This window comes from Barbus barbus, assembly GCF_936440315.1.
Source record: "Barbus barbus genome assembly, chromosome: 38".
Taxonomy (NCBI): Eukaryota; Metazoa; Chordata; class Actinopteri; order Cypriniformes; family Cyprinidae; genus Barbus; species Barbus barbus.
In genome coordinates, this window is record NC_136716.1 from 17892082 (window position 1) to 17915617 (window position 23536).

The 23536-nt window shown below is 39.3% G+C and overlaps 1 protein-coding gene across 1 annotated transcript in view; it reads right to left on the bottom strand.

The window, feature by feature from the left end:
- The window catches only part of LOC306857632 (pro-neuregulin-3, membrane-bound isoform-like), a 160132-nt gene extending 136965 nt beyond the window's left edge, over positions 1 to 23167 (bottom strand). Inside the window, exon 1 of the mRNA XM_079397658.1 lies at positions 21316 to 23167. Within this exon, the coding sequence (XP_079253784.1) occupies positions 21316 to 22174 (859 nt within the window). The 5' untranslated portion in view covers positions 22175 to 23167. The remainder of the gene's footprint in view (positions 1 to 21315) is intronic.
- Between the last annotated feature and the right edge of the window lie 369 nt (positions 23168 to 23536).

A 23536-nucleotide genomic window follows, 5' to 3' on the forward strand; every position in this document is an offset into this window, starting at 1 on the left:
TGAGAACAGGTCAGAGAGAGAGAATAGGAAATGAATATAGTGGGCTAGAACAGATGTTATTGCTTACTCAAACTGCAGACTTCTTGTATTTTTTATGTAAAGCTCTGAGCAGAGAGAGAGCAGGGCACAGGGCTTTGGCGTCACATTCTGCACACTTTTTAGCTGACGCTGAAGTCTTGGCACTAAGCAAATTAAGAAATTCCTGCTACACCGAGAGAATATTTTGTCAGGTAACCTAAAAATGTGCTTCAAATGTCTTTCAAAACGTGCATGTGGTAACAAATAAACTAAACGGTTTATTCCATCAACTGGACTTAATTTGACAGAACAAACATGACACTCATAGGCTAAAGGTCAGATCGGGTAGAAATGGATCTTTAAAGCAACAGTGTACTAAAAAATGTTAAATTAATCTACTCATGAATCATTCAATGAGTCTAATTTGTAAACTGGATCAAACGGTTCACTGAAAAGCTTACCCCTTCAAAAGAATGATTTGTTCACCAATTCAGTCATCATGTTCAACTCACTGGCTCAATGATCCATTCACAGTGGTTCTCGAGTTAACAGCTCACTGGAGGTAAAGATTATCAGTGAATAATGTGTTAAATCTGTCTGTTGCTCACAAAAAGCTATCATGTTGCTTGAACTCGGATTATAGTACGCAAGTTGTATGGACTGGTGCTTTTAGTGTTATTTGTAGGGCTGAGTAAACATTGATTTTTCAGATTAATCATAATCCTGATATTAATTATTAAAATCCTAAAAAGATTGACCCTTTGCTCTACATGTGCACAAGCCAGCTGTTTAAAGGGATACTTTACTCTAAATTGATGTGTCACCATTTACTCATCGTCTTGCTGTTCCAAACCTTTATGAGTTTCTTTCTTCTGTAACATAAAAGACGATATTTTGAAAAAAGGCTCAATGGTTTTTGTCCATACAGTGCAAGTCAATAGTAATCAAAACATTGCCAATATTTTTGAAAATATCTTCTTTTATGTTCCACAGAAGAAATAAATACATTATGAATTTGTGTCACCTGAGGAGAGAATCCTTCTTGCTTACTTACACTTTCATTCACATGGTGAAACTCAAGCTGCTGCTGTCATTTCACTTTTTGAACCTGTCTTCAAAAGTTGTGTTTATTTATTTTACTTGTTCAGTTGGCATCCATTTTGGTTGTGTTGGATTTTATGGCTTTTATAACATTGTTAATGTGGACCCTGTTAATTTTTAACATTAATATTTTCACAATGCACCAAGTTAGAAGATTCACAGTACAATCTACAGCATTAACTAAGAAAGAAATTATTTCATAAATAGTATATGGACAATATAACTGGAATATATCAGAAATATATTTTTGAAGCTTAAAAGCCATTGTCACTGAACAGCCTGGAAAAGATTCTTCAAAATATATATATTTTTTTGGTAAACAGAAGTAATAAATAAATACAGGTTTAAAAGGACATGAAATTAAAATCCTTCCTTTAAATGTAACAACTACACATACACTACCTTTTATTTGGTATCAGTAAGATTTTATTTTTGAAAGAAATTAATACTTTTATTCTACATGTACACAGTGAACTGATTAAAAATTACATTTAGAATGTTACAAAAAAATTATATTTCAAATAAATGCTGTTTTTTCAAATAAATCTCATGTTTTCTTAAACCTAAACTAAGCATTTAAAGAATGCTGAAAAAAATCCACAACATTGTTTTGTGACAGAAATGTTTTCAACACTCATAATAAGAATAAATGTTTCTTGAGCACCAAACCATTTAGAATGATTTCTGAAGAATCATGTGACACTGAACAGTGGAGTAATGGGTGCTAAAAATTCAGCTTTGCCATCACATGCATATATTTTAAATGACATTACAATATATTATAAATAATAGTAATAGTTCACAATATTACTGTTTGACTGTAGTTTTGACCACATACATGCAGCTCTGGTGAGCTGAGACTTCTTTACAGACCTCAAACTTTTGAACAGTGTATTTACTCTACACTGTACATTATCTTCCACACTGAAAGCATCCTTGTAACCACATTGATTAGTGTGATCTTTATTTAAAGCTATGCTTTAACTTGCTGCATAGTCCAACAGCTAATTGTTGTCTTGCAGCCTTGACAAAATACAATAATTTTAATAAAACACTGAGCCTGAATCGAAAGCCAGCAGCTGATGTACCTAACCGAGCGAGAAGCAGTAAGGGGATGATAAGCAAAAGTAATGGCCGAAAAAAACAACATATCACCACAGAGAGCACGAAAGAGACACTGACAACCATACGAAGTAAAGGGGGATGAAGAGGAACTGAGAGAGACATACAAGAGGGGACAGAAAGCAGGATGGATAGCATTCCGTCCTCATCAAGAGACGAGTAAGGGAGAACAACACAGAGAAACAGCAGACACATGGGAACTCGGAGGATACACTTTACTCAGCACAAAGCCCCAGGGTTTTAGGACCAGCAGTAAATGGAGAATGACATTTTAAACAGTATGCATAATGAATAAGCCCAAGCGAGGAGAAAGACACAACCAAGGCATAGCAGCTGCCACCGCAGCCAGTGATCGAATGAGCGTGTGTGGCCAGACTTAAATACACCCTTACCGCTGACAAGGTGCGCTTCGCACAGTGTGCTGAGATTTAATTCACTGCGTAAAAGAGAATATATCACTTTGATCTCTGCACTATGAGGAATGTGGACTCTGGCATTCCTTTATGTCTAAGGCAAAGTGCTGGTCAAATCGGAGCATCAGGCACAACAGTCGCTGAAGTGCTCTCATTACACAAGAGTGGGAGAGTGCGTTTTGTGATCTGGGCCCTTTGATTCTTTCATTGTCTATGAGAGGATCCAGTGTCAATCAGAAGAGCCCCAAATGTTCCTCCAGGCCAGCAGGGGGCGATAGCGAGCGGTGCAGTATCACAATGTCATCACATCCCAACATGCATCATTCAGGCGTCATCCGCTGCTAAGCAGACCTCACAGAGGCCGACGCTGTCAGACCTAATCCTCTTAAACTAGATTTACAAACTGCAGTCATGGTGTAAACATATCATATAGCATGAATTCAACATGTCTATTGTGTAGCTAAGATTTAAGCCTCCACTGTAGGTGAAATGAGTAAACAGGCAGAAATAACATTGAAACAAAAACAGATGGATATTCTTTCAAGCATACACTGACAGCACACAAACCTGAGAGCAAGATGACGAAGAACATCACACCGCCAGGCAGCAGTGATATTTCATACCAGAAATTTGCGCAAACACAAATCAAACAGAAGGTGTAGGGTGGGGTGATCAAATAACGTGGTAAGAAAATGTGACAAACAAGAGTGTGAGTCCTGGGATGGGGTATCCCTCCCTCTGCTCGAGTCAAAGTCACCCTTCAGGACCTGTGACTACAGACTGATGGAAAAAGAGCAAGCGGGATGAGGCTTTAATACATTTGATATAAAATATTCAAGCCCGTTGTATTAATCTACCTTTCCTTCAGGCCCTTAGAGCAATGTTTGTCCTATGCAGTCCTGACAGAGGACAAAAAGGGAGAATCTCACCTGCCTCTACCAAGCGACTCTTTAAAACCTAGAGAAAGCTTCAGTATACATAGATAGTATTTCAAGCAAATCTCCACAACAGTTGCTTGGCTGATGAAGCATTCCTGTAACTCTTTACTGATGAGTAACACATTTTTAAGTATGTAAGCAGTAATGTGTCTAGTCATTCTAGAGCTTCAGCAAAGTTGATCTTACTGGTTGATCACAAGCTGAGATGTGATGGGAAAGGCAGCAGACAGAAAAATGTGAGTGCATTTCACACTTTTAAAGGCCCTGCAAAAATCCAAAGATTATTTTGCATGCATCGATATTAAAATTGCAACAACAAAAAAATTGCAAATACAAAATAGATATGCTGATAATTATTTTCATGTTGTGACAGATAAACAAGAAATGGAAAATTAATTTTGTCATTAAGAATGGACATAAATTGAGATTTATTAAAGATTACATTACTTAAAAGTGTTAAGTTAGTGTTAAACTAAATTAGTAATTAGTATTAATTTAAGCCTCGTTCAGACTGTAAACTAGTGTTGTCACGATACTGGAATTTCTAACTTCGATACGATACCTTGAAAAATATCGATATTCGATACCATTTTCGATACCACGGAGAAAAAAACTGCCTCAATATTAAGGGGGTAATTTTTTTAATTTAAAGATAAATGTAACAAGTCAAGAACATGCGGTATATTTTACATGAACAAAAAAATGTCTTGAGGTACTGCATTTGTTGATTTATTTATTAATCTTTTATTAATCTTAGTTAAATGTTAATTGAAACTAACGTTTACTAATACATGTACTAATTAAAATCCAAAGTTCTATTTGTTGATATACTCATTTGCTTCATAACCAAAATATTTCCAGATATAGGGCCCTATGAAATCCGTTTTATTTTTCCCCAAATTCCGTTTTATTTTTTTCTACATTCAATTTTTTCCATTTAAATTTTTCTGGATTCCGTTTTTTTCTGTTTGAATTTTTCTGGACTGTTTTTTTTTAACGGTCAAATTAAATGCTATTAATCTAAAAGCATGTCTAATTAATTAAAATCATGAAAATTATGCAATTTAACATTTCATTTATTAAAAGTGTAACAAAAATGACACGTTTAGGGCCGTATGAAATGTTTTATTTTTTTCTCACCTTATGTTTTATTGTTACCAAATTCTGTGTTTTAGCATGTCTATTATTTGAATGCATACAAACAATTTTTATTTATTCTTACAGTAGCCTTATGAAATGTGTTTTCCCCCTCAGAAATTCTGTGTTGTGTATTTAAATTTTACTGGATATCAGATGAAGGCATAAAACAATTTTAATTAATTTATATTTGAATTAATGAAAATTAAACATTTACATTTTTGGCAAATGAAGGGGATTTACTATTAAAATAAAAATATTTTGTGATTATTTCTTTAAATAAATTAACAGTAGTAGTATTATGTACATTCTACTAAATAATAGTAATATAGCCTATTTCTGGCACACAGTCTTTCATAGGCTAAGTTAAACCGAACTTTTATTTTGACGGGTTGCCGTGAATACCTTTAAAGTTCTGTGTGTGTATGATATGACGCTAGTTTTACTCAAATTAAATGGTAAAATGCTCGTAAAGTGCCTTTCAAATCAGTTCTGGAGATATTGTTGATGAATTTATGTCCTCATTGAGATGGCAGAGGCTGAAATCACCGCGAGCGCCACATCAGTAAACAAAACCGCACGTGCAGCACATTCACACAGAGATGCGCAGAACATGCGGATTCATATTTAAATCGACTTTTGCAGCTTAATATTTACAGATACTAGTCCATATCGCGATTTGATTTAAGTGTAATGACCTACTTTTGATTAATTCATCCAAACTTTGACAAATTCCGTGACATTCCGCGTTAAACTGTAAATTCCGTTTTTATGACTGGATTCCGTGCGCGTTCTCTGCATCGCGGAGATCATAGATAGATCCCTACAGATAGCGCTCCTGCTGTGTTCTTTAACAACCAGAGCAGTCATCTTTCTATTCACTTCACTTTTGCTATTTAACCAGAGCGAAGGAGATGAGTGCGGTCACGTGTGGTGCTTGTCCACGCGCCTTTGGAGAGAAGTGAAAGTGACAGCTCGGCTAGTATCGGTGTATCGATACTTCGGGAAATTAATATTGGTACCGTTCAGATATTTCAGTATCGATATTTATCGAAATATCAATATTTTTGACAACACTACTGTAAACCCAAATCCGATTGAAATCAGATCATATTTAGATAGTCTGAACAGCAATGAACTACATGAAATCTGATTTGGACAAATCTGTTTCGAGCTACACTCGTATGTGGTTTGGAATCCTATTCAATTCCTATTCGCATGCCTGGAAATCCATTTTAGTCTGACCAGTCAGATCGGATTTAGCGTAGCTTTTTCATGTCCTCACGCCATGTAAAACGTAAACACATCAGATATTTTTGCAGAAAACATGCTGAACATCGCGAAGTGCAAGTCAAACGGAAAAACACAATATAGGCCTACTGGTACACGCACCTCTTTGAGTTTTGAAAGTAGCGGAGACGGCAGCACGGAATAAAGCTGCACATTCCAGCTTCCTGCATTTCAGCCACTGCCTCGTAAGATGAAATATAATAATACAGCGCAAGTGTGACGGCAGCATGTTGTCATGTCGTAAGACAACACCTGTATTGCAAATTGTATTGCAGTTACCGTTGTTTTTAGTGTAGACATAACAACGCAACGGCATTACCATAAAAACCAATGCACATTCCGTAAAAACAAAAGAGCGCCCATGGACACACAAATCGGATATGAACAGTTGCGATACGCTGTGTGGACAGTCAGTTATTCAAATCAGATTCCATCCGGATATGCACAAAATCGGATTTGGGCTGACAGTCTGAACGAGGCTTTAGCAACACTAAATTAGGTAGTGTTTCTATTTTTTGTGTGTGAGCATATATAAATGTAAATATACAACATCGGCTGATATGTATCCACTATTGGCCTAAATAAACAATATATCATATCATATATTTCGCCAGCATACATTGCATCTCTAGGTCTAGTTATGGCATCCCTCCCTCTGCTCGAGTCAAAGTCACCCTTCAGGACCTGTGACTACAGACTGATGGAAAAAAAGCGAAGCGGTATGAGGCTTTACTACATTTGATATAAGATATACATTGCATCTCTAGGTATAGTTATGGCATCTACCAGCAAGGGCTAATGCTAATCCCTTCTTCAAAGAAAATGTATTTTCTTCTATATTAACAATCAATATATGAAATTATTTACAGTATATTGAAAATGTACAGAATAATATATTGTGTTAATATATTGAACAATACACAACAAATTGCTGCTTTCCATATATTATATATGAATGTGTGTGTGAGTATATGTATTTCACATTTACACCCATTATCACACATTTTCATACAAAACATTTGACTTTGCAAACAATTAAGTGAGATAAAATTTTGAATATTGGTTCAGCTTTATGTCAACCCATGTGTTATCTCATGGAAAATAAATTAACTGAGTGTGGTTTAAATTAAGCTATTACATGTAAAAATATAGTTTTTAATTGTCATATACCGTATTGACCCAAACATAAGACGACCCCCCTTTTCAAGATGTACCTTTTGGAAAAGGCATTTGAAAACCAAATCTAGTGTTTTATTAATTTTAATTTTTCTTAAAATATTTTCATATTGCATTTTTTTTCCTATTTTAATTTTTGTTTTGAATGTATGGTAAATACTGGTAAAATGTACCAACAATTATATTTAAAATATACACTTTTTGATATGCCATACAATTAACAGGTAGCCCATCTAAATTATATTATATTATTATAACAAGTGGGAGGCACATATGCAAACTGTTGTAATTCCTACACCGTTCACCTGATTTGGATGTAAATACCCTCAAATTAAAGCTGACAGTCTGCAGTTAAAGCACATCTTGTTCGTTTCATTTGTAATCCATTGTGGTGGTGTATAGAGCCAAACATGTTAGAATTGTGTTGATGTCCCAATATTTATGGACCTGACTGTATGTATATATATATATATATATATATATATATATATATATATATATATATATATATATATATATAGCAAAATTTCACCATTACCCCAATCAAATGCTTTATTGTGACAACAAGCAGATTGTCTGTAAAATTTGTCTGATTAGTAAATAGAGAACATGCTTCTCTCCTGTGTGTATGGTAAGTATATCATTGCATCTGTAATGAGAGATGACACTGAGAGCCCAAAGTCACGGCTAAAAGCAGAGCTCACTGATGTAGCCCTGGAAGAGTCGAGCACATGCTTATCTAGGACACCAGATCCACAGCTGGCCGCATCTGGACAAACAGGCGTTGCCCACATACATGCACAGCACACAAATGCAAATGACAATCTAGAAAACACACACACAGTATTTATTGAATAGTAGCAAACCACACAGCTGTTGTGGATTACAAAAAACCCAAGTGCTGATTTTTTCCCCCCCATGCACACCAAGCTCGTGATGTGTTCGCCCTGGGCTTCACCTAAAGCAAGTATGAGCTTGCCTGAACCACAGTCCCTGTAAATATATTTAGCTCCTCCCATTCATGTAAAACACACACTCTCTTTTTTCCTCACACACACACATACAAACCCTCACTCTCTCAAATGATCATGCACAAAAAGTAGTGGCAATCTAACCAATCTTCAAGCAATCTACCACAACAAGTGTCTCTGCCTGGCCTTTGACATTGAGCATTGAGAGGCAGGCATCAAAGCCCTTACCTCTCTACTGCTCTATTATAAACACGCTACCATGAGGCTGTTTCGCTGCTCTCAGGACAAACTGAGCTTCCTGACAGAACAAAAAAAATCATCCACTGTCACAACCCATGTCGCACAGATTGCTCTCAGCAGACTGCATGCTGAAAACAGGATCTCACAAATACATCTATAGCTGTCACAGTACACCTTGAAGAGATGAGAAGTGCTCTCAATTTGAGAAAAAAAACATGTACAAAAGCATTAAATAGCACAATATTACTGTTTTACTGTATTTTGAATGAATAAATGCAGCCTTGGTGCGCACAAGAGATCTGTCAGAAAACATATTGACCCCAAACGGAGGTGAATAAATACATAAAACACATTCATCGCCACAACCAGCATAACAGAACATTTTCAGCACACACTGCCATGCTAAAATCATCATCTCACACACATCTATAGCTGTCACGGTGCACCTTGAAAAGATGTGCACTGCTCTTGAAGAGGAAAAATTATTATTTTTTTAACAAAAAGGGGAGACTGTTGGGCAGAAATGGAAATCCATCCATTTACCGTGACTCTCAAATCTCTAAGCCATATCTATTCTCAATCTTTATTATTCCCTCTGAAGCTCACTGGCCTGGCTGGACGAACGGATGGATGGCAAACCACATCCACACTGATGTTTGCCATCACAAAAGAGGGAAGGGAGCCAATCACAAAGGATACATTAACAGTCCTTCCATCCAGATGGCTGAATGAGTTCCAGAGGGGAGACACACACACACACACACACACACACACATGCACAGATAAGACAGGTGTGGGAAAGGCCACTAGCCTTAATTTTAGTTGAGACGGCATGCTCGAGCACATCTTATCATATTCCTGCAGAGCAGTATGCCACGCTGGGATCAAAGTGCTCATATTTAATGTTGAAGGGTCTGTATGCACAGCACGCCTACAGCCAAGCCACGGAGCGAGAGCTGGAAAGCAGATCGCAAAATATTTGCAGAGATGTGCATGTTTGACAAGGTGAAAAGGGGAGTCTTTGAACTCTTCAGCCTAAGTGCTTCATGAACTCTAGGTATATGTGTAAACATTAGAGGTTGTATAGACTCATTTAGTTCTGCCAGAGTCGACATTTTGGGGCTGTGACGACTAAATCTGGATCACATGAGTTCAGCTGAATTTGTGCAATAATTGGCAACAGCAGGAGCAATCTTCCCCTAATCACACACTACATCCTGGTAGGGATACAGGACATTAGTTTTGTATAGTAACCTTTAAAAGCCAAAACATTATATATGATTAATACCAGTATATAATATGTAATTTTACAGAATATATTTCGATCACATACTTTTTATATGTATATGATTTTTATTTTTCATATGATTTTTATGTATTTATTTTTTACATTTTTATTTTGATTAAACAGCCAGTCACCAACTTGAAAAATTTCTTTAAAAAGTACCATTTATCCAGAACCACCACAATAAATAAATAAATAAATACATTTTATATATTTTTCTTTTCAATTAAAAAATGTTTTTTGCCTATTTAAAACATTTTAAACAGAAAAAAACAAACAAAAAAACTGATTAACACTTATGTAAATATCGAGATATTTCGAAAGTGTTTAAAAGTTTTTCGTCTCACCTCAGAGTGTACCAAAACCACCACAAACTTTTTTTGGGAATATAAAAAAAATTAAATAAATAAAAACAGCAACTTTGCACTCGTAAATATGTTATACTGTAAGCAAATCACACTGGCAGCTGACATGCTCCAGTGCTCACAGATAAGTCAAAAATTCTTGCAAGCTGAAACTAATCATGTCACGAAGTGGCTGACAGAAATGACACGACTGAGACATGACTGTTTGTGCACGACAATGCAAACAGCATGAATCTGGCAATGGAGTTGATGCACGCTTTTGTTTCTCACCCACGTCATCTCAACTGCGTGGACATTCTCTCCCCTCACACGCTCTCCGTAAACACAGTGTTAGACTTGCCAAAAACAGCAAAGACCGCTGATGCTGCAAGGCATATGGTGAGTCATTTTCATAAGGTAAACACTGACCTGTGAATATTCTACTATCTGGCTACTTTTCTGGAAAATTATTAGTCATGTGAACCCAAGTAAACATGCGAGTTAGCTTCTTACACTTCCTATTAACAATACAGAGTCTCTGATAATCTTTCAGATAAGCCTGTATATAGGTACCCATAGTGCTGGGTGATAAACGATATCAAGATCACAATATAATTTATGTTGGCAACTATTATAAGCTCTGGACATATTTACTCGCTATGCATACATCTAACAGTTGATCACGCAACAGAAATAAACAAGACAATAGCCAATCAGTGCATGCTGCTAATATGTCTACATGTTCTGCATGTTTCTGTGTGAATGAGAGCCATAGTTTCATCTACTACACAAACTCAAACACACAATATTCTCAATATTCGAGGACAGTCATACACTTCATCTAAAGAGCTGCTCTGAGAGTCACTTTACAAGCTTTTGTGAAACTAAAGTTTTTTAGAGAAAACTGCCAAAATAAAAATATGACAGAAATATATATAATAATAATAATAATAATATTGCTATTTTTAAGGAATATAATACAACCACTTATGCAGTTCTGTTGTACAGCATCTTATTTGAAAAAAAGAAATATCTATGTTTTATTGCGAAAAACATTGTTATATTTTAAGTACATTTTAAAAGATTAATTTGTTAATGTTTTATTAATTAATTTAATTGGACACCATTTTGATAATTAATTTGTATTAAAGCATAGCACAATAAAAAGGAAAATACAGATTTTAAGAAAAAATACAATGGGCCCTAAATTAAAAGGTAGCTACTCTGTAGAGTCTGATTATGAACAAATAAGTTGTCTATGTTTAACAAATATGTATTCCTGATTACATATAGTAAATTAATATTGTGATAAATATCACTATCATAAGATACGGAAAACATATTGTAACAGCACTTCAGACCATACTACCCAGCCAGGTACCCACTAAAAACACACACATTTTCACATACCACACTTCCAAGAAGCTGATGGCAGCACAATAAATCTGCCGTCTGAAATCCTTAAGTAATGACATCTGGGCCAGCACCACAGGGGAAGCTGAATGCAATTGCAGACATTTCTGCAGTACACTACCCAGTAAAGATTAGTAAGTGTGCCGAATTAACGAAGAACACCAAAAGAACCCACTTCTTCTCTATAAATATTTTTTCTATGACAAAGAAAATTTGAAAAATGCAGGGAAACGTGGAACACACTGAGAAAAAAATTACCGGTTTAAAAAGCAATACAGTAAAGAATAAATCCGGAAATATTTGGCAAATCTGGAGGAACAAATCATTCCCGACACCTGAATTTGTAGCTGGGTGTGATTTGAACAACGTGTATATTCAGGTAAAAGGAACAAACTACATGTCATGCTTGGCAAATGACTGCAAGTAAGGCATCACTCCAGAGCACGCTAACGTCAAAGTGCATCTTCCTGCGTTTTTTTACCAAGCTATTTTTATGTGCTTTGTTGCATGTTGAGCAGATCAAACACATTCACTGCACTGGAGTTCCTTTCTGTCTGTCTGCGACAGGTGCTTCAAGAAATGATTGGTATTGTTGGTGTGTAACTCAACTATCAATGATTTAATATTTCACTTCAAATGGAAAGTGAGAGATGTTGTGGAGAGAAGATCCTCAGCAGAGCATCCTATTTTATAATTCACACTGCTGCCTGACAGGTTGAGAAGCCCTTCGTGTAGCTCAAGTCGACGAGTCCCTGAGACTCGCATTTCTTCCGCTCATTATTCAGGAGATGTGCAAACTTTGTTTTGGGGTGGAACGCAGCGTGCCGGGGTCACGGATCGTTATTGGGAAACAGAAGGGAATGAGGAAGGGAGATAAACATGGAAGATGGGAGATTAGAGGAGAGCCAGAGTTTGGGGTTGAGCACAACATTGAGCTTGGTGTCATTTACATTATCCCTTCGAAGCTTTTACCATGCCAGGATTACACCAGTGAGCCCAACACTACAGCTCTGCTCACTTTCATCGCCCACACACACTCATACACACATAATGTATACAAAGAATACAAATATATTAAATACAAAACTAAAGCTACTTTTACTCTCTCTCATAATTTTTCTGAACACAAATGTATACAATCACAGCTCATTTTCCAAACAATGTGTACTAGTAGCAATAATAATCATTTTCTGATTACATTGTTTACAGTCTCAATTTATCATGCATTCAGAATTAATTTTATTGTTTCATCTTCTCCTTCTGAAAATGGTTTTTAACATTCGTAGCCTGTAGGTTGCTCTTAAAATCATTTTATGCATAATTCCTCACAAATTAGGCCCATTTGTAATTTAATGCTCAATATTACCGGCCTCATATATATATATATATTAAATAATACATAAATGAGGTACACTGGGGAATATATTCTCCTTTATTAAAAAGGTCTTAAAGTAGTAGTAGTAGTTTGATAAGAATGTGTCATTTGTTGTAAGCAAGAATATAATTAACAGAATATAATAACAGAAGGATATAATTTAAAGAAGCAATATTCTAGGCCACCACTAATGGGGTGAAACTGGGGAAGATTCTAGGGAACTGGGGAAGAGGCCAACAGGTCCACTAGGGTGCTCATAACAATTAAAGTAAGGTTGATATAGGAAACATAATAACTAATTTAATGCATTTCACTTCACAACACATTTTTAAAATGACTATTAAGCAAATCAGTAACAATCATTTATTTGTATTATCCATATCACCATGAAAATTATTTGAATAAATTGCTCTTTTTTGTAAGCTTTTAAATTTTACATAAAACAAATATTTCTCATATATTAACATTAAAGTGACTTGTGACTGTTATCATTAAAAAGTAAGCTATACTATCTAAACACTGTGTACAGTGAAAAGTGCTAAACAAATAAATGGACTAGAATTAAAATATATTAATTTACCTTTTTATTTAACAATTTGATAACAATTGTTATGCATTCTCCAGCCCAGGAGAATGATGCAGCACAGCAGAGCAAGCCTGCAAAGCATCTCAATGCAGTCATTTGACAGCACCTGCTCTCCCCACAGGCCAGTGCACCAACTCTAGCTAGAGAAGAGTGTCAAAATGGAGTCTCCATCCACAAATACATATAGTACCTTTCTTCTCTAAGTACTTTAGCCTCTTATGAGCATTCCAACGTACCAGGTGCAGAAAGCCTAAACGTCACTTCTATCTATGCTTATCTATCCATTCGGAGGCAAGCTGATAACTTGCGTAATTCAATACAGAGGATATGCAATAACTGAACTGTAATCCCCTTTACTCTGCCACAGCAGTATGCAATAATGTCATGTCATATCTTGTTATAGGACAAGATGTGAGTTTCAGCCTATGAATGAACGGGTAGGTGGTGGGAAAGGCAATAAGAGACCAAAGAATAAGAGATAAACATAGACAGCACGGTCCTTTTCTTACTCAGAACTATTGTAAGGCTTCAGAAGACTTGATAAAGTGCTAAAAGTCACATGGACCACTTATATGGATCTTATTTGAAGCTTGAAAGCAACCAGGACCTTCTTTAAAAAAACTCCTTTAGTGTCTTCACAGAAGCCAGCCAGCCATACAGGTTTGAAACAGGGGTGTTTTTACTGGGCCACAAGCCCCAGTGAAATACAGCTGCGCCCCAGTAATATATTGCTGATAAATCCTTGTTTGATGATAGAGATTGCATATGATTCATTCAGAGAGTTCACTCAGGCACTGAATCGTTTACAGCTGTTTCACACACCAAAATAGTACCGGGATACTTTAAGAGACAAAAAATAAAAAGAGCACTGGATGAGATGTATATTTACAATCCACTGTGGGAAACAAAACTTGCAAATGTCTTCTATTGTTTGTCAACGATGAAAGAGCTCTTTATTGTGCATGCAGCTTCTGAACAACTCTCTACTGCAAGCAATGACAACTTATCAAAATATAGGGACACTTTTTTTTGATAGAGGATCTGTGCCCCAAACACAGATTTGGTCACCAAACGAGTCCAAACTAGACTTGACCACTATAGAATTTTCAGTCTTTTCAGTAGAAAATTACCAAAAATTACCAAATTCGTTTTCACTTCCTCAAGATACTGTTTTTCTATGCACTGGATTGTTTTGTAAATCTTATCTATTCCTATCTGTGGATTACAAAAGGATAAGAAAAGTGCTGGCTGCCACAGCATAACGGGTACAAGCAGGTTGTGGCATTGTGTGTTTGCCCATGAAATGCTTCATTATATCGCTTATGTTGCGGTGAAAAACATGCACACATGACTCCATTTCCCAGTGCTTGGAATGGGACATCCCCACCACTTTTAAAAAGATGCCTGATCAATTATTTACACTTCCTGCCACATGCGTTCTACAAGTTTCTCTTTCTGTGCATTAATATTTTAGCCTACACTGCGACATCCATCCCCCCAAACTCTAGGCTTCCCAGTGGACATTTTGTCCACATAAATCACACGGTGACATTAAGGAAGCCTAAGATGGCCTTCACTGCCACTTACCGCAAGTACACATAGGGGCGCATTAATCTCGCCCTCTCTCCAGACAGTGGAGAGAGCCCGGCGCTCATGGTGTACTAAAATGTCACTAACAAACAAGGCCGCTCCGAAGAGGACTGTCTGTAAGTGCACAGTTACACAAAGACCACAAGGACAACTTGGAAGTCCGCTGAAAATGTCACGACACTTTTTGCTGATAAAAGTCAGCTAATCTGCAAGATAAAAGCAGCACTTCATTTCGCAGTGGCCTGGAAAACATCAGGTTGTGTGAGAAGTTCTCCCTCAAGGTTCGTCTTTCACTCTCTGAGCCTCTAAGGTTGTGATTGGTGGTCGAGCATCACATGGCTACCCTGTTGCTGGTATCTGGGGAGAGCAGTGTGGCAGCAGCAGCTGGAACTACGCTCCTCTTGGCCCAGACGAAAGCCTCGCTGACCTCCCATGAGACGGCACTAAATGGATTTCTGTCTTTAATCCCTGTGTATGATTTTATGGTACACCTTCCCCTCAGGAGCCACAGTGGTTGCGGGGTACACCGTACTTGAGTGCGTGCTATGTGTTAGCACGTCAAAATTATTAATCGCCACGTCAGAGCTTTTCTCATCCTTGAGCCTTCTATTTTAGCAGCCAGAATGTGATTTTCTGTTTTTCCCCAGGCTTTAGCCTGACATGTTCTCGGTGTTTCTCTCCCGATGCTGCTGCGCTTTCATACCTGACAAAATCCGCTCAACCACGCCGGCTTCCGACTGTGCCACAGAAGGTGTGCATGGAATCACAATGATGTGTCAGAGAAGAAGCATCCCCGCCCCCCAAAGGCAGATAGCCAGCTGCATTTAGAGCGCCAGCCGCCCACTGCCTCCTTATACAGGAAGTAATGAGGCTTGGCCCCTGAGCCAAATGAACCCCGAACATAGATAGGACATAGAGACCAACTGTGAAAAACACATAGAGGAAACTCAGGCATGAAGACAGAGGGAGAGAGGGAAAAGGAAATAAGGATAAGGAGGAGGAGGAGGACAGAATAAAAGGATAATATTAGAGCAGGAAATGTAAAGGCAGAGGACGATGTGCATCAGGGTGAAAGAAATGGAGTCGGAAGGCAGGGAAGAAGATGAGCAGCTCAGGTTTCAGCTCTGCGGCTAATGGACGGCTGCATGTCATCCTTCAGAACAATCGGATAATAATACAGATATGAATGAGAGATGCACTCTCATTGGAGCAATTTTAAAACAATGTTAGTGTCTCGCTTATTCAATTGGGCTCCTATGAAAAATACAACATAGTCTCTCCCGGTGCATTACCATACAAGTCCCACCAAAACATGAGATCATTTTGCAGTCGTAAAGATGAATGCATTTGCACATGGCCGCTACCAGTGCATTTCATCATGTTCCCTCTCAGATGATCCTCAGAGAGAAAGTCCAAGCAGGAGCGGAACGGGCTTGTATTATATTATACAGTGATGTATTACCCGACACAATATTGCACATTCAAAATCCAACTTACAGTCCACTACTCTTTCTCTATTTGCCATTTCTATTCATAAAACAGCTTGACCCAACAATAACACCTCCCTTGTTTGATGCAGATCTATTCCAAGAAGCAAATCTGTCCTCCAACCAGCTCATATTTCACAATATAAAGAAATGTCACATGTTTTCGGAAAGCTCTGCACACTGTTCAACAAAGCATATCACTGCATTAATGCGTCATACAACTATGTTTTCTGTCCACTGTTGTCATGTGGGCAAACCAGGTGCATTGCCATGGACCCTGTGAGTGGCATTTTACTGTATTGTTAATCAAATAAATGCAGACTTGGTAAGCATTCAAAAACATTTAAAAATGTTACCAATCCCAAACTAATATATATTTTGCTTACTTGTTTTTCAGTAGCCATTTTAATATTTGTTTTTGGGGCAGGAATTGCCACTTGAGAAACACTGCTTTATGTATATAGTGTATAGACTGGGAAAAGGGCCCAACCCTAAAAGCTTTGTCAGAAGGCCTGTGAATTTTAGCAATGACCCTGGCACAGACAATGTCAACGTATTAATAAATAAAAAAGACAGACATGTGGTCTGCAAAAACCTTGGCCAAAAGCATGGTTTCTCGTCCTTCCCTGGCCCCAGGGTCAGGGCCCTCCTTTGTCCCCCCACCCTTGCCTTATCAGTATTTGCTCCAGGGCACTTTCAGCTCAAGAGAAAATTCACTGAACTGTGAAAGAGAGAATGTGTGGTATTAAATTATACATCAGATTATCTTTATACAAGCAGCTTGCTATGTTCTCACTGTTGACTAGGGTGTTGGGTTCAGTTTACATATTCACACATAACTATAGAAAAAAATACATATATATTTTGAAATAAAAGTCAGCTATGGGAACATTGCCTAGGGGCATAAAGAAGCAAATATTGACTTGTTTCCCTAAAGAGAACACACAAACCATGGATAACTGCTTAGATTTGTATATGCTATAAACTTTCTGTGATTTACGAGATACAATTATTGAAGAAGAAGTGGGAGCACTAATGTGAAATGCATTTAAGTTATCTCTGCAATTGTCTTCTTGTTGCAAGGGGCTGTTTAAAGACCCAGGACTGGATGACATTCAAACTCCACGCTAACTAATTGGTGCTGACACAAAATTGATGGCCTGCTTTTAACACCTTGCTTTATAAATAAACAACGTTCCAGATTTGATTACAGAAGTACATCAAATTAGCATGCAGACTAATGCTAATTCCCCATTCCCTAATAAAACAGAATTGTTCAGTTACTGAAAATAAACTTGCATTTTGTTAAGATAGCACATTCTTTCGAGATTGAGTAAATTGTGCAGTGTTAGAGAATAACTAACCCACACTCACTAACTCAGTAGCCTGAAAGCAGGCTTCTTTCAAATTAGTATAGGTTAGATTTTCCAGTAACAAGCTGCTTTTACCAATGTGTACCATATAGTTTGACCAAATGTGGGAACAAACATGCTCCTGAAATGTCTCTCACATGCAGCATTGCAATATCAGGTTCATTTTATTGAACTGATTTGTTCAGGGGTCATGTGAATGAACAGATTGGGAAGAAAAAATGCATCGTAGTTGTTTAAAAAAATACTTTAACATTGATAAATTTTCAACATCGATACTAAAAAGAAAAGCACCAAATCAGCATATTAGAGCGATTTATGAAAAATCACTTTACACTGAGGACTGGAGAAATGGCTGCTGAAAATTCAGCTTTGCCAACACAGGATAAAATTGATGACTTAAGATGCAAAAACCTCTTAGTCCATCTTAGATTTTTCTTTTAAATTAGCATTTTTTATCAGGCTCCTATGAAAATAACATGGGACATTTTCGAAACTAAGGTATTCAATGGCTGACTAATAACCTTCTCATTGCAATTAAAGTTAAATGTACCTAATCATAGGAGACTGATAAAAATACAAATTTATAGGGAAAAAACTGAGAAAATTCTCAGACAGACTCATAGGTTTTTGAATCTGAAGTCTTCAATTGCCTTTTAAAATATATTCAAAATAGAAAATAGTTCTTTTAAATTGCAATAATATTTCACAATTGACTGTTTCTACTTTATTTTACAGTATTAGTATAGCAACCCTAATTAACAATGCTCATTGTTAATTAGCCTGCCTAAAAACCTGTGCTGATCAGCTGGCCCCCCATCTTCACACAGATCTTCAACAGATCACTGGAGCTGTGTGAAGTCCCCTCATGCTTCAAACGCTCCACCATCATCCCCATCCCAAAGAAACCCAAAATTACTGGATTTAATGACTACATACCTGTGGCTCTAACGTCTGTAGCCATGAAATCATTTGAAAGACTGGTTTTGGCTTATCTGAAGGACATCACTGGTCCCTTACTGGACCCCCTGCAGTTTTCCTACAGAGCAAACAGGTCTGTGGATGATGCAGTCAACATGGGACTGCACTTCATCCTGCAGCATCTGGACAGACCAGGGACTTACGTGAGGATCCTGTTTGTGGACTTCAGCTCCGCTTTTAACACCATCATCACGAAAACCCTTCAAAATAAACTAACCCAGCTCTCCGTCCCCACCTCTGTCTGTCAGTGGATCAACAGCTTCCTGACAGACAGACAGCAGTTAGTAAAGCTTGGTACATTCACATCCGGCACTCGTACCATCAGCACTGGAGCTCCTGAGGGCTGCGTACTCTCCCCACTGCTCTTCTCCCTCTACCCCAACGACTGCACCTCTAAAGACCCCTCTGTCAAGCTCCTGAAGTTTGCAGACGACACCACACTGATCGGCCTCATCCAGGACGGTGACGAATCTGCTTACAGACAGGAGGTTAAGCAGCTGGCTGTCTGGTGCAGTCTTAACAACCTGGAGCTTAATACACTCAAAACTGTGGAGATGATCATGGACTTCAGGAGAAACTGCAGTGGAGTGACTGCAGTGGAGTCATTCAGATTCCTGGGCACCACCATCTCTCAGGACCTGAAATGGGATATTCACATAGACTCCATTGTCAAAAAGGCCCAGCAGAGGTTGTACTTTCTTCGCCAGCTGAGGAAGTTCAATCTACCACAGGAGCTGCGGAAACAATTCTACTCTGCCATCATTGAATCCATCCTCTGCACTTCAATAACTGTCTGGTTCAGCTCAGCTACCAAATCTGACCTCAGAAGACTACGGAGGGTAGTCCGGACTGCTGAGCGAATCATTGGTACAACCCTCCCCACTCTCCAAGAACTGTACTTATCCAGAGTGAGCAAAAGGTCTGGTAAAATCACTCTGGACCCCTCACATCTGGCACACTCCCTCTTTGAACTGTTACCGTCTGGTCGACGCTACAGAGCTCTGAGCACCAGAACAATCCAGACACAGGAACAGTTTCTTCCCTCAGGCAATCCATCTCATGAACACTCAACAATAAATGTGGAACACACAACTATAATACATTATCCATTCACCACACTCACTTATTTTATTTTTATTTTCTCATTTCTAGTTTGCACATACTTGACCTGTACATACATAGTTGTCTATATTATATATTGTGTTTTTGCTGCTTCGTACATTGCCTATTTGGATTTGTATATATTCTTTTATTATCTGTGTCCTGTCCTGTTGCTGTCTTTCTGTTGTACTGTGGAGCTTCTGTCACTACAACAAATTCCTTGTATGTGTAAACATACTTGGCCAATAAAGCTCATTCTGATTCTGATTCATTTAAAAGCCCCACTATTTTTATTACAGACAAATACAGCTAATTCAATTGTAAAATACATTAATAACTAATATACCAAGATGTATGCATTTAAAAGAATAAGTAGCCTGATAGGTAGCCTTAATGTAGAAAACTAGTAGCTTGACAAAAATATGAGTAGCTTGTGGCCTGACAGCTACAATTTCAAAATAGCAATGCTGACACTGAAACTGACAGTATTATCATACAGATGTACAAGGACATACATGGAGTCATATACACACAGATTACAATGCAAATACTATTCCCATTTGTAGTGCTCTCATATCTCTCTTCTTCAGTTCTCTCTAGTGAGTGAGTGTGTGTGTGTGTCTGTGTGCACGCACTCCCTGCGTGAGTGTCTTAGCGTGTATCCACTGCCTCAAGTCTACCTACCATACCTACTGCAGTACTCATATCTTTACTTATCTAAATGGAATCTCCACCCTAAAACCTGATCTCCACTGACAGGATGAGAGCAGCCAGCACCCTCTCCAGCACTACACTTCCTCTTTTGCCTTCTATCTGTCTCTCCTCCTCTCACCTTGAATATCTGCTTTAGATCAGGCAAAATATCTCTCTAACAATAGACCTACTTTAAATGGGAGAACATGCTAATCCTATTGGGGGGAAAAAGGAAGCTGCAACACTGGGAGTCATTATTCCTGAAAACTGATATGAAACAAACAGAGCAAGTGGGCAGCACCGTGTCCACATGATACAGAGAGGATAAAGACAGAGATGAAAAACAGTTGCCTATGTGCTCTCTCATTAACATGCAGAACTAATGAACTCAGCAGCAAGCACGAAGACTATTAGACTGCTTGACTGCCTCTTTTGTAATACCGGGAAGAGAGCTGGAATAGGTATCTATCCTCATGCATAAGAAGCTGGGAAGGGATTTTATTGGAAGCAAGCAAAATAACGAGACCTTACCAAATAATGAGGTTATATGGCAAAAAAAAACCCAAGGTGTTTCATAAAAATCACGTCATCACAGACAGTGGGACAAGCTCACACGCACAAACATATCTACACACCTACATCCATGCATGCATTCAATCAAAATGTTTAGATGATCACACTTACGCGTTCTGAAGCGATGGTGTGGGCGAGTAGGCTTGGTTGAAGGGCCCTTGGAGGAGCGCCCATGGTTCCAGCGTTGACCAGGCTTGGAGGGGGATGCAAGGGTGGAGGTCGGTTGGGCCGCTTGGGTGGTGGTTGTGCTAGTCATAATCGTCGTGGTTGTTATGCTCGTGGTGGCTGTACTCGATGGCCCAGCCCGTGCAGAAGGAGATGCATTTCGGCTCCCACCTTCCCCGTTGGGTTTCCGGACAGTGGTGCTGCGTGGGGTCACCTCCTTTCCGCCCGGTGGGGCAGGATTGGTGGCTCGGGTGGCGGTGGTGGTGTTGGTCAATCGCGTTCCCACTCTGTTATGCAGGTGTGGAGCTCTGTTTCCCGAGCCTCCCCCTAAGGCTCCACCACCTCCTCCACTGCTGCTACTGCTACTGGCCGTGTGGTTTGAGGACTGCCCAATTCGAGTCCTTTGCACTGTACCTGTACCCTCAGCTGCTCGGGTCCCTGTACCCGGAGCTGCTGAGGGCGGGCCGGAAGTGGTAGACGTGGAGCCATCGGAACCCTTGGGCAGGGCACTGGGTTTAGATAGGAAAATGGGGTCCTGTCCGATGTGATTGGCATCCACCAGGTCAGTCGGGACGTAATCCTGCACTGAGCCCACCACAATCCATTTTAGAAGCATCAGGCTGAGGCCTAGGCCCACAAAGCCCATCAGTAGGGGCACAACGCAAAGCCAGGTCTGCTGGCGGGGCCACACCGCACAGGGGCCACAGCGGAGGGGCCCTGGGGCCCGGGGAGAGGCTTGTTCACCCCCGGGCTCCTCCAGGGTCATGGTCTCCATGGTGGCCCCTAGTGCCGTTCTCTCACTCATGCTTCTGGGGTTCAGGGCCCAGCCAGGAAGTAGTGCAAGCAGCGGAGGGGGCTGGGGAGGGAGCCAAAACTGGGCATCTCATTAATATTCATTTAACACTCTTCCACAGCTACAGATACATGCAATACTGACTACTCATATGAATAGCACAGCAGACATCAGCCTATATATATATAAACACATAAATAGTAATGCTTTACAAATACAATAAACAAACCCTAAGGCTCAAAGACACCAATAGTCACGTACACACGCACACATACACACACATACACACACACACTCGATCAGGAACCAAAGAGGACTGGGTTTGGGAGAAGAGCGGGTTTTGGGAACGAGCCTCTGTTTAGTTCAGCTTACGTAGAACCAAAGGTAATTCCCAAGATGCTCCATATATAGGGATGAAAAATAGAACAAAAATTAAGTTTTGCAGATCCCTCGGTGTTCTGCCTGGAGTCAAATTTTCCTTATAAATCCTAGAGTGTTTGAGCGAGGGCAGCTCCCTGCTGCAGATCTTCTCTCACAGCTGCATTAACGCATCGGTCGTCGCGGCTGGCACAGCCCTGCCTCTGTATGTGTGTGTGAGTGTGTGTATATATGTGTGTGTGTGTGTGGAGAAGCTCAGGTAGCGGCAGAAGCACAGCTCCACTCAAGGGACAGCTCTGCGTCTCTCTCTCTCTCTCTCTCCCCCTAAAGGGCACTTCGTCTCTGGCTACGCAGCTTGGATCTTCCCTCTAGTCTCTACAGCGGTGCATCAGTGGACACGGGCAGCCGGTAATCCACCCCACAGGAGAGAACAGCAGAGCGGGGAAGAATTATGTACTCTGATCAGGCAGAGACGGCTGCGAGGGTTAAATCCATCAGATCCTTTTCCCAATCCCTGCCCTTAGTTTTCCCGTTCTGTCAGTGTACATCCGAGCCTCTGCCCTGCATCCGTCATTGCACCAGAATTCAAAGGCAGTCCTGTCTCTGAGCTTGCTACAATCCCACACTGAAAGACTCAGACCTTGGCAGAAACACAGGCACACAGAGTGTGAGAGAAGCAAGCAGAGGGAGAGAGAGAGAGCGGAAACAAGAGAGAGAGAGCAAGCGATAGAATGTGCGACAGAGAGAAAGCAGAAGAGGAGGGAGAATGAGTGGGTGAGCATGAGACTGGGAGAGAGTGAGATAGAGAAGGGAGGGGGGGGAAGGAGAGAGCGCTGCTCTGAAAACTGATGCGGCTGCTTTTCTTAGAGGCTGCAGTGTGTGTCTGCATGTGTGTTTTCTAGAGTGTGTGTGTCTCAGAGAGGGTGTGAATGATGCTAGTTATAAATTTCTTGAGCAGCCACTCTTTTCCCTTCCTGGCCCTTCCATCTTTGTTGA